This window comes from Physcomitrium patens, chromosome 17 (genome assembly GCF_059467195.1).
Source record: "Physcomitrium patens ecotype Gransden chromosome 17, ASM5946719v1, whole genome shotgun sequence".
Lineage (NCBI taxonomy): Eukaryota > Viridiplantae > Streptophyta > Bryopsida > Funariales > Funariaceae > Physcomitrium > Physcomitrium patens.
Window position 1 is genome coordinate 1,990,078 of NC_143426.1, and position 12,943 is coordinate 2,003,020.

A 12,943-nucleotide genomic window follows, 5' to 3' on the forward strand; every position below is an offset into this window, starting at 1 on the left:
AGATTAGTATGAAATTTGGTAATGGTAATAGACATTGAGAATAGGGGTTGAGAATTGAGAGGATTGAGATGAGGGTTGGGAACATAGAAAACAATAAGGAGATAGGAGAAAGGTTGGGATGAAGGTTAGGAATAGAAGAAGTTGTGTCATATTACAAAAAATCTTGCTTGAAAATGGAATGGGCACCTAGATATGGAAGATAAATAGGAATTGCAACAATAAGGTCCTAATAAGTCTAATAGAAACTTATATAGATTCTAATTAAATCTTAATAATCTTAATCAAACTTTAATCAAATTTTAAAGAAAATTTTAAAGAAATTATAAAAAAAAACATCAAAATTATAAATTAACCTTATATATATATATATATATATATATTCTAAAAAATATTAAAAATAAAAAAATCTAAATAAATAATAAATAATTATTTTAAAATAATAAAAATAGAAATCTTAAGTAATCCTAACCAAATTCTAATATAGCTCTAAATAAACCTTAATGAAATCTTAAATAAATCCTAAAAAAATCCAAGTAAATCCTAAGTAAATCCTAACCAATTCCTATAGCAGTATAGAATTCAAATAGTTATTTATCAAACCATTAATTTCAACTTAAATTTCACCAAAATTTTAAAATGTAAGTAAATAATAAGAATACAAACTTTGAGGAAATTCACCAATAGAGAGAAAGAGTTCCTAGAACTTTTGGATGTCGGCCGTCTTCCTTCTAAAATCTAGATATTGATCTTTGAGTAGTGTTTTTCCTTGTTTAACCATTCAATTGCTCCTCGATTCTAAAAATATGTAGATACTAAAGCCTTATATGCTCTCACAAATTTTTGCTTTAATTGAATCGGTAGATTTTTTTAGAATCACAGAAGATCTTATTGACCTTAAAATTCAAATTTTCAAGACAAGCACAATAAAAAAATCACAAAATTTCACTTGTGAATTTGTTACAATACTTACAAATTCTTTAAATATATAAGTCTCTTTTTATTTTTCAAAATCTCAAATCTTTGAATACATTTCTTTCTTTGAAAAGCACTTTGAAATTTAATATGCATCCAATTCAATTAAAGCTAATTCTAAAAAAACCCTCTTAAATTATGTTCTTACATACTACTCTTTAATTATCAAAAGAAGCTTGGAATTGCTGTAGGAGCATTTTTTTACAAAAAGGCAACATTAACACTAAAAGTTTTTACTACCTTCTTATCTTTGATACATATTTTGCTACTATATCTTTTAAGTAGGCTCTTCTATAATACAACTCATATTTTTATCTTTCACCACATAGTTGTGTAAGGGCTAGGAATAAGAGATATCAGGATGAAGGCTATGACTCTATAAATGGTTTTTAGAGATGATCAATTTTTCTAATAATAGTTACAATAGGATAGATAAATTTAGTAAAAAGTTAAGTCTATTTAATACTCTCTTTAATTTATTAAAATGTGCCAAAATTAAAATCCAATCATCTAATATGACTATTGTTATAGAAAATGCATATGTTTTTAACATAAAATATAATAAAATATAAAATAATATATGCTATACATTTTAAATAACTCTGATATTTGTCAAGATAATTAATGAATTATATGATAAATTAAGTAAATAAATAAATAATAGCTAAATTTAAAACCATAAATTTATTTTAGATTAAAAATTATATATATATATATATATATATATATATATATATATATTACCATTTTAAAAATATTTTTTATATTAATTAATTCAATAACAAGTGATATATTTGGTCATTTTAGAATGCAAGTAATAGATGTAAAGTTTAATATAAGTATTTTTATATTTTTTAGTACTATATTTTTTGATATATTTTAATATATGCACATACACACACACACACACACACACATATATATATATATATATATATATATATTTTTAAGTATTTATTTTAAAATTTTGATACTATCAAATAAATAAGATAGTTAAGAAATTATGATACTATTATTATTATTTTATTATTATTTTTTAGATGATTTATATTTTAAAAATTGAGAAATGAAACAATATAAAAGTTTATCTTTGCTATACAACAAATTATGACTTCATGACTTTTAATCTAAATAATTTATGATTTTTAATTAATATCTGGATTTCCATTCAACAATTTAGATTTATTTTGCAACTAATAACCAATATATTCTTCTAAAAGATACAATAAGAGTTATTTTTATTTTTATAATTGTATTGATTTTTAGTATATATCACAAATTTTAATGATTTAAGCATATCTTTTTTTTGCCTTCTAGAGTTGATAATAAGTAGAAGATTTATAAAATTTTGAAAAAAAAAATTCTAAAATATTAATTTTTTTATTTAGATTAATTTTTAATAATTTCAATTTCTAGCATAAAAATATTATTTTTATTTGGTATTAATAATTTTTAATATTAAATAAAACAATATTGCCTCTTCTTCCAAACTAAAGAGGTTGATTAATTTTTTATTAAAGGAATGACACATAAATTAGTATATTGGTATTCTACAAAGATCAATGTTGATGTGTGGATTATTATGATAAGTAAGATTCTACTCTCATCATTACATTTCTTTTTAGCTATTTGGACTTATAGTGAACATTCCTCAAAAGCAATTTGGAAAATAAAATGCTTAATTAAAAACCTCTTATGGGAGAATACCTTGTCTTTAACTTGATAAAAAATATTATAGCTTAGATATTGTAATGACAAAATACAAGCTGTTCCAAGTATTATTGACTCAAAAGAGACATTCAAAGCTCTATTACCTAAATAGATTGTAGGTGCCCTACAACAAAGACATGCTAATATCCAACAATTTTTTAAATTCAGAATGATGCATGCTATATCTGTTGCTCTTAGAATTTGATTTCCAAATTAAGTATTGATGCTTTTGTATAATTGTAATTGGAGTATTTATTTCAAAACAAAGAATAAAATTAGCAGAGTCCAAGCTCTAACATTTAAACACATACAACTCAATCTTCTTATTTTGTTTCATAGGATTTGGAATAGATTTTTATAGTGGGATTAAGAATATTGTTTTATTGACTTCCACATTAATTTATACAAAGTTTATTATTTCAAAGAATAAAATATAACTTTAGTACTTAAAAACAATCTCTTACTATTAAGAAAGTTGGATCCATGTTACAAATTCTTAATAACAAAGGATATATTTTGTCTTTCTTACACTTATTTTTACCTAGAAATTAAAAAAATCTACTTTAACAAGATAAAGTTTTTTCCAAAATTTTACATGTTGATGAATTCAGATAATCATCTTTTAAGTGATTTTGTGAATCAAGTGTCTGGTTTTTTAAAAATTATTAGAGCAGCTCCAAAAATAAGTTCTACAAGAAAAGAAAGCACAATTGGCATTAATGTATTTTACAGCCCAGTATGTAAACTCACTTTTAATTTTGAATCATGTTTTTAGGCAAAAAGAGAAGAAACTATGACTTACTCAGCCATACTTGGACAAAATCTAATACAAAGAAAATTGTTGTCGTCCAATGTGATAGGAAATAAATAAAAAAATATACTAGACAATAATTTCTTGTTGGATTGAAATGACATCCAGTCCTTATCTTGTGAACCTAGAGATGCTATATTCATCTAGCTTTTTTGGCATAAAGCAATAGCAATTAATACATAAAGAGGGTAAGTTAGACTATACATAGACATACTTTGTTAAAAAGACTTTGCTTGTAGACCATTTCAATTCAAAGAAATAAATTTGTGTTTGAAAGAGAAGTATGGAGTGATCACTATGTTAGAACTTTAATTTTGCAAGGTTTTCTAAAATGTGGATAAATTAGCAAGAAATTTATAAGAAAAAAACTTACAAAACACCTCAAATACAAAGTTGCTTTATTGAAGAGATGGAACAAATCTTAGATGGCAAAATACTTATTAGGATCTAAAATACATATGGTAATTAAATGGAACTATAGAATATCTTAATGTGATGTATTAATATACAGAAGTATATTATCTTAAGAAGTAACAAATACTTCAAAGAATACTCTAATCCTTGCCCAATGAGGTATTAGATGTTAACTTGTAAGTTGTACCTTTCATTCTATTAATGCATCAGATAAACCCATTTCTGTGTCAAAGATATATATATATATATATATATTTTTCTATTTTCTACTTTTTAAAATTATTTCAGTTTAAGACAAAGAGATTAATGTGAAGTCTACTTGTTCTTTGGACAATAAGTCAAGTGATTGATTAAAATAGTAAACAAAAAAAATATTATACACAATAAATAATGATTAATAAACTAACTAATGCAACTCAATATCGACCATTAACAAATAAAAGCAAAAAAGAATTAATTTTTTTTAATATGATGACATTTAAAACTATATATATCAAAATAATGATATTATTTTAAAAAAATAATGGTTCTTTGATAAATAATTTAAAAGGTATTATTATTTGTTTTGAAAATTGTAATAGCCATGAATTTAAAAAGTTTATAATCATTCAAGTGCTACACAACTAGAATTTGTCAGTACAACATTAAAGTGCAACATTTAAACAACCATTAAAATGCAACATTAAATTGTACATCTTTGTTTACCATTCCAATTTAACATTCTAATTTCAAGCGCATAGAATTGCCATATTCTATATTTATTAACTTATTTTTAAAAATCATATCAAAAAAATATAAGATGATGGAAAGTGTTTTTGAAAGGTCACATTGCATTGGATTTTGAGATTGTTTTATACACATTACATCTATTTTTTATCAAAAAATCCTAGATTCAAATCAATTGACTTGGGACAAAGGAATTAATTAAAATCTTCATAGAAATGCATTCATAGCTAGTCTTCTTTCAGAATCGTTCAACCACAAGGAATAGGATGCCTGTATCCATTTCCTCACACAAGATAAACAAAAACTTAAAACCAAAAACACGGGACGTAGACTAGATGTAGATCGAGATTCTAATGTGTTACACAACAACGAAAAGCAGCAAGAAAGAAAGAAAGAAAGAAAGAAAGAAAGAAATAATAACAATAAATCATATATATATATATATATATATATATATATATATGTACACACACACACTACAAAAAGCAATAGAAAGTAATTATTAACTTCAGCTAAGAGGCATCACTTTTGAAGCACGGTCCAAAGCCAAAAACACGACTGACATAATGTGACAGGAACATTTGCCAGTAATCCTAAAGAACTTCACAAAATCTGACGCATAAATATCAACAGCTTGTATATCTCCAGCAATCGGTTTTCCATACCAAGCACATTGAAAGGAGTAACTTTTGGGAACTTAACCTCAAGATACTGTGAAGCAACATTACAAGCTAGGCCAATATTTCCTTAAGGATAGCTGCTTGCCCCTACAAAAACGACTGGCATTCTAAGATTGTTACAGCCACTCTCAAGCGCTAAAGTCGTAACAAGTCAACTTTTCTATTGATGCGAGGTTAACCAACCATCAAAACGTCATTTAAGCTTAAGCTCTGGCTGTTCCGTAACGACGATCGACCAGCGCCACCAGTGTTTCCCTTGCGCATCATCGCAACAAACTCAGCGTAGTCAATTCGACCATCATTGTTTTGATCCACTTCACGAAGTAGTTCATCCACAGATAGATCTCCCATTCTGAACTCAGCTAAGGCATGTTGTACCTCATCAACCGTCAGATATCCACTTTTGTCCTTATCCAGATATGAGAAAGCGGCAAGCATGTTCTCATCACGTTCAATTTTATTTAAGTGAAGAGTGGCGGCAAGAAACTCTCCGTAGTCAATGGTTCCATTCCCGTCAACATCAGCAGCATCCATTAGTTGCCGCATATCTTCTTCTTTGAGGATGGAACCCACTTTCTTGAGACCTTCTTTCAATTCTTCATAGCTGATTGATCCCGAGTTGTCAGCGTCCATCATCTTGAACATCTCTTTCAAACCTGCGATTTCTTCCTCTGACAACGATTCAGCAATTACCCTGATGGCGATTTTCTTCAACTTGTTCATTGCAGAGAAATGTTTGAGCCGAGACTGTACTGCTGAATCGATTGGCCTGTCTGGCGCCACTCCATCTTCACAGATCCAAGGATGGCACAAAACATGATGAGCTTTCATCCTCTTAGAAGCCTCAGGGTTGAGCATTTTGCGAATCAGGTCCTTGGCACTATCCGAAATTTTAGGCCATGGATCTGTGGCAAAGTCGAGTTCTGATTTTAGTACCTGTTCAAAAATTCCCTGCTCAGTCTCTGCCCAAAAAGGGGGAACCCCACAGAGGAGGATGTATAGAATCACTCCGGCGCTCCAGACATCAGCTTCAGGACCATAGTTTTTCCTCAATACCTCAGGTGCAACATAGTAAGGACTACCAACCACGTCCCTAAAAATTTCCCCCGGCTTGAAAAACACAGACAATCCAAAATCAGTCGTTTTCAAAGCAGCATCCTCCTTTGTGCTAGAAAACAGGAAGTTTTCCGGCTTCAAATCCCTGTGCATCACCCCCAGAGAATGGCAAGTCTCGACCACACCCACTATGGTACGAATGAGAATCGCGGCTTTGGCTTCAGAGTAATGGCCTCTCTGAATGATGCGGTCAAAGAGCTCACCACCTGCACAAAGCTCCATCACTAAATGAACTGAAGCAGGATCTTCATATGCCCCTTTAATCATGACAATGTTTGGATGCCCTGAAAGATGATGCATAATTTGCAGCTCACGACGAACATCTTCCACATCTTCTTTTGAGATGAGCTTCCTTTTAGCAATAGACTTGCATGCGTACTCCTTACTGGTAGCCTTCTCAATGCACAGGTAAGTGGTGCCAAATTGGCCTTGTCCCAGTTTCTTACCCAAAGTATACAAGTCTCTCAAATTCTCAGTTTTTCGTTGCAGAACAGAGTGAGTTAAGCTCTGACCGGGAACAGGCTCAATCTCTCTACCTTTTCTCATAGCTTCAATCACATCCCTGAACTCCTGCTGATCAGTAGCTTCTACAGAAGGGATGTAGTTTTGGCGGGGTGCCTTTTGTTGAGTCGCAGTAGAGTCCCCTCCGGCTTTGTGTCTATCGCCATCTGCCTTCGCAGAGGGCGATATTTCGCTATTCGATGTAAAGCTTCGGCCTCCCAGCGCAATAGCAGCAGAGAAGCCTTGGAAGTATCCAGCTGCTCCAATGCATGTGTTACCCATTCAGCCCTACCTCCTGTCAATCCCATCCAGTCACTGCCTCAAGATAACCAGAAGTGGGCAGGCACTTCACTTGAGTATAAAAGCACGAACTTTCAGGAAGTAATCTGTATCAATAGAGCATTAAAAAATAAGTTTTCCTAAAATGTCATCACATTCACCTTCAACTAAGCTAAGCTGAGGCTCATGAAAAACCGGCACGAAGAACAGATCCGGACGACTGTAACTTCCGTCAAAAAAAAAAAAACAAAACAAAACAAAACAAAACAAAAACAAAAATAAAATAAAATTACACACTTCAAAACTGTACACATGCAAAATGCCTCAAGCCATCCTGTCGCCGTCACTAACAATGTAACAAATGCTCTACCACACAACGGCTTGTGTGCTAACGCAGTAACCAAATGCGATAATACAGTAAAACAGAAGAATAAATTCACAGCTTTAGGAGGCAAATCCACCTACATTCTTCCACGACGATTGTGGATGTTCTCTGTCTCAATAAACATCACCCTACCATGAGAAAGTCGAGATTAGGGTATTTGCTAAGTGACGCAAAATCTCCACGAACCAACCACAAAACAATAGCCGTAGAAGCCCAATGTGGTTCAAATCGACGCTGCGGCATGAATCTTTTCTTTATTCAGGTATTATCGCAACGTAACAAAAAGCAGCTAATAATCCAAACAAACATAAACTGGCGGTTCACTTGTCTACTATGCACTGAACTCAGAAAACGGGATTAAGTACAACCTTGTCGGGCTGGATTTCGGGAAAGAGGACAGCGCCCATCATCCCTAGAATCATCTAGGGAAAGGTTGACTACAACCCTGCGACTTTTTTCTGCACTCAAAAAACAGTGTATTGGTATGGCAGGTTCAGATAAGGGCGAGAGTATCGGAAGAAACCTAAGTCCCGTACCGTATTGAAATTAGTACATAAAGTAAATCATAATGCAGCCACTTGAGTCGATGCGGAATTCTCTGACGGATATTAGAGAAAAGTCAAAGTAGGTTGGAAGGGGACCAGCCAGCCTCTGTTGTTAATTCCCTTACTTATACCCCCTTTGGATTCGACCACGAGCTCAATGACAGCTACTACGCAGTGGAGCAAGTTAAAAGATAAAATGAAGCACCAGCGTGTGCACATAGAAAAGCAATGACACAAAATTAATTACTTGCAGAGCGTCGGCTCACGTTTCAGAGACAATCATCTCTGCTTAGCAACAATTGCACGAAAGATAAAAGTATAGCAGGATGTGGCCTAGCTTTAACATCATGTACTTGAGGTACCACCAAATACGCGACCTGTAAAACCTAAGAACCTCTGGAAATCTTCGTCACGAGGATCTACTTTTTGCCTCCAAGTATAGTTCTAATCAGGTTAATTCACAGAAAAGAGTATTCGGAACGTACAGAATTTGAACCTCAAGAATCTGTGTTTGATTCTAGACCCCATTTGACCAAAGAATCCCCAATTTTCTCCAGTAATTCAACAGATATGATATAGTTGGTCCCAACAGCATTGAAAAGAACCGACCCACAGTGATTTAGCCTACTGCCTGACATATGCTGATCATTTCCACTACAAAACAAGTATTGTAATGCAGCATCATCATGCCTTGGCTTGAATAGACTTATATCAAGTAAACTTCACAGGTAGTCGAGGCATACGTAGCTACACTCTCCCCCTTGTCAAACTACTACTGCATAAACTTCCAAATGCTATCAAAGCTACAAGAATATGGAATAGAAAGCATACGACGATTCTGATAAACTGTAGGCGTAGAGGCCTAGAGAATCTTAACTAAGTGAAAGTGGCACACTATACTGAACTCTGATTCACATAAATAACACTCTCTCGTAAGGCCTAAGGATTTGCATTGTTTTAGTCCTGTCCCAGCCTCTTAACAGATGCACACGAACGAAATTCCGAACTGAACTCCCTCAACGCCGACAAAATGCACGCGCACGTATCCGCATCACGAAGCCAGTCCCTCGCGTCACTAGAGACTAATCTTGCACAAGCCAAACGGACCTCACTCCCTGAGAATGAATGTCCACACCACATTCACATTTCACGTCCCAATCAAATCTATAACCTCATCCGGAAAGGCATTCGCTCGGCGCCGCTCAACCGACGCTGATACAGATTGCTCCAGCTCGACTAAAATATAAGGAACGCTTACGCAAACCCCAAATTAGCCCGAGAAATCCGACGCACTCAGTGTGACAATATAGAGGCATACTTACCAAAGGGCTCAGGAACTCCAAGAAAGAGCAATCCGACCTCCCCAGAGATGGTGGCAACCGCATCAATACGGATATTTTTCCTTCACGTCAACTCAAAAGCAATGTTCCAGCCTCGGTAGGAAGAGAAACGACGAAGCGGTCACCGGACACGTTGAACACAAAATCCCTAGACTTCGCATCTCCGCCGTCCGAAGTCAAATGGGAACTCTCAACATACCGCGCTTCGTGTCGATGAGGTCGTGAACGAACGGTGAATCGGTCGACATCCTCAAGCGGAAGCCATCTTCGGCAGTTGGATAGTTCGCTCAGAAGGGCTGCCGCAATAGACTGGGGCGCTGCAACATGGTCTCTCTCTCTCGCAATGCTGCCCCCGTTACCGTCGAAATGAAATGGTCCGTCCAGCCGTCACTGCAATCCGGGCTGGCGCACTCCATACCGGGGCAATGCGGGCGTCATCAATGTGGGCCAGCGTGGAAATTTGGCCCAGGGGATTGAATGAAGAAGAAGGCCTTCCACTGGCGGTGTCGACGCATGGCTTCCCCCCTTCGAATCATGACAGGATTCGATTCGATTCATTTTTAGTCCAGGAATGTGAGAGACGAAGGGCTCGAACGCCGCAAGTCGTTTCCGTTTTCGACTGTTGGCTTGCCTTGTAGGTAGGGCAGGGGCTTTTAGTTGCGGGAGGGAAGCCGAGTGGAACGTATAGTTGAAGCAAGCATAAAGGTTGTTGGCCGGTTCTGCAATTTTCCGGTTAGTATACAAACTTGTTTGTATGAGCGCGAAGAGGGAGGGAATGGAAGGGGAGAGAAAGAGAGCGTAAGAGAGAGGTTTTCGTTGGTTGGTTTGTTTCGTGAGTGGTTGGCGCAGGGTGTCAGGGTTGATGTGTTTGTGAGGCGCTGCAAATTGTTAGTAATCACTTCATCAGTGTTCTTAAACCTTGCTGCATCCTGCCATTACCTCAAAATCCGACATCTCATGTGCAGATCTTGCACAGAGTAGTTTGACTTCTTTCAATTAGTCGGTAGGCTTGAGTTTGCGAATCGACTCCGGCGATGACTTATACTAAACTGACCGATCTCACAGGATTAACGTTACCAGTAATATCCATTTCGAGACGCCGCTCTGGACGCAGCTTCTTTCACTGTTATCTATTGAGGAGCAAAGCAGCCTTGGATTCACCAATATTCCTTGAAAGAATGTCATCGACTCTGGGGAGAGCATGAGGCATGTCCTCTAACATGGTGTGAATTAGAGTGCTGAAACTTATGATGCCATACGCGGTCAATCACTGCAAACCTTTGTAGCTCCAGACTTCTACAAAGAATTCTTGTAAGTTAGACAGAATGCTCGATCGCCTGCAGGTACTGTGCTTCGATTTGTTTCTCTGTGCTCTGTTTCAAGATCTGCCTTGCAAGACACGTTGTAATACATACTGCAGCTTACGGAGCGTACCAGTTCATATTGCATTGTACATATTCGATTCCTGAATTGCCATTACTTTAGGAATCGAATATGTACAATGCAATAAGCCAAAGATATTAGAAGTTGTATCTTTATTAACAGATCACATCACTTCCTGGGGTTTTTATAGGTGCTCCAGAAAGTGAACCATTCAATATGGAAACATTTCATTTACAACTGTTCAGTACTTTACCAATTTTTCTAACCTCCTGTTGCAAGCACAGGCATTCTGTTGGCTCCGGAGCATGAAAGAGTATTATTTGTGTTGTAACCACATCTCTCTTACTTTGTGCCTGTAGTTGCCATCAGACTCTTTAAAGTTCGAAAATTGATTTTTAGAAAGAGATTCAAATGCAATTATAAATTAAGAAGGACACTAGGTTTTTTTCTTTTTTCTTTTTTAAAGTTTTTTTTGACACCCATATCTTGACTATTGCTTCTGTACATTCAACTTATTAAATTCAACCGTCTACTTGTTCATCAAATGCTTTTAATTTTAGAGAGTATATTGTCTATTAATAAATACTTTTATATTTTAATGATATTTTCAAAAATATGACATAAATACTGATTTTTTATTCCATTTTAAATAATAAACTGCAGTAATGGTAATCATTTCTTGTTAAAGTGCATGTTTGCATTTGCTTGCATTTTGTAGATGCTTGTATACATATTCACATTTACATCAAACTTTACTAATTTAGTTTTCAAAAATAATATTGTATTGATTACAATTGATTGCAAAAAATAAGTAAATAAATAAAAAACTTATATATATATATATATATATATATATGCATATATACACACATATGACAATGATAATATGATTCAAATTTTTAATGAAGCAATGCACTCATGGATATTACAAATCTTCTTCATCATTAAGATCATAATTTGTATTTGGATAAATAGAATTATCATTTTGGATATAATTTCCAATAATTCTCAACAATTCTCAAAGGCTAGTAATAACATTGTTCTATTGTTCTTTCCCTACTTGCCCTATAATTGTGTTTGAATTTATTCAATTTACTTCATCTTATTCTAATATATACTCTTTTTTAGATTGTGTGTAGTAGATAGAGGAGATAAATTGTATATTTTCTAATTTTTTTGCATTTTGAAATGGAAAGTGAAGAATATATGTATGCACTACCAGAGGAGTATTTTGAAAGTATAGAAGAAATGAAATATAATATTGATGAATTTACATACAATTAAAGTCATATCATATACAAACGATGCATTGATAAAGATTGCATTAATTACAAGTGTGACAAAGGAGAAGTTTACTTTGATCAAAATGATCATACTTACAAACAAGATAGTGTAAGTTGTCTAAAAAGATATCCATTTGCATTGCATGTTCATTGTTTGTATAATAATATTCAATGATATTTGATTGTTCAAAAATGCTCTTCATAACCATGTGTTAGGGACACAGTCCTTAGAACCTTCTAGAGACAAGTTTCTAGAACCTTCTAGAGATAAGTTTCTAGAACCTTCTAGAAGCAAGTCTCCGGAACCTTCTAGAAGCTTCCTAGTTGATAGAAGTAGCTTGAGAAGCTTCCTAAATAGGAGTATATATTGGAATCGAGGCTGAAGAGTTCTTCAGTCTCGACAACACATCTCTTGGAGCTCTAGCTCACCTCTCTGGTGTTGTTCTTGTATTCATCTGATTAATCTAGTTCTTGCCAGTTCTTCTTGAACTTCTTGTTAGATCTCGAGCCTATATTTCTGTATCTGTGACAGTTCTTCTTGAATCTCGAGTCTGTATTTCTGTGTCTGTGACAATTTGTCGAGACTTCACTCACCTCAGATATCAGAGTTAGTTTCTTCCTTGTTAGAGTGCGGATTATCCCTCTGTTTGGAAGTGTACTAGCATTTTAGAGGTTGCGGATTACCCTCCTCTAAACTGATACTTCTTTTGTTACAATATTGGAGTCATATTCTTCTTGGAGAGAGTGGATTACGCCTTTTCTTGAAGCTCTTAAGGCATTTTAGAGATTGCGGAGTAC

The 12,943-nt window shown here is 34.2% G+C and overlaps 1 protein-coding gene across 11 annotated transcripts; it reads right to left on the reverse strand.

The window, feature by feature from the left end:
* Positions 1–5,246: 5,246 nt before the first annotated feature.
* On the reverse strand, positions 5,247–10,000 carry LOC112294803 (calcium-dependent protein kinase 26). Of its 11 annotated transcripts, none has more exons than XM_024545653.3 (4): positions 9,462–10,000; positions 7,963–8,052; positions 7,675–7,722; positions 5,247–7,316 (listed from the first exon to the last, which is right to left on the reverse strand). In XM_024545653.3, exon 4 carries the CDS (start codon positions 7,210–7,212, stop codon positions 5,488–5,490), a length of 1,725 nt encoding a protein of 574 aa, XP_024401421.1. In that variant the 5' UTR covers positions 7,213–7,316; positions 7,675–7,722; positions 7,963–8,052; positions 9,462–10,000; the 3' UTR covers positions 5,247–5,487. The 11 variants fall into 11 exon arrangements, with proteins under 11 accessions (XP_024401421.1, XP_024401426.1, XP_090100162.1 ...); XM_024545658.3 differs by having other exon boundaries at positions 7,675–7,702; positions 9,462–9,886; XM_090244036.1 differs by having other exon boundaries at positions 5,247–7,225; positions 9,462–9,875.
* Between the last annotated feature and the right edge of the window lie 2,943 nt (positions 10,001–12,943).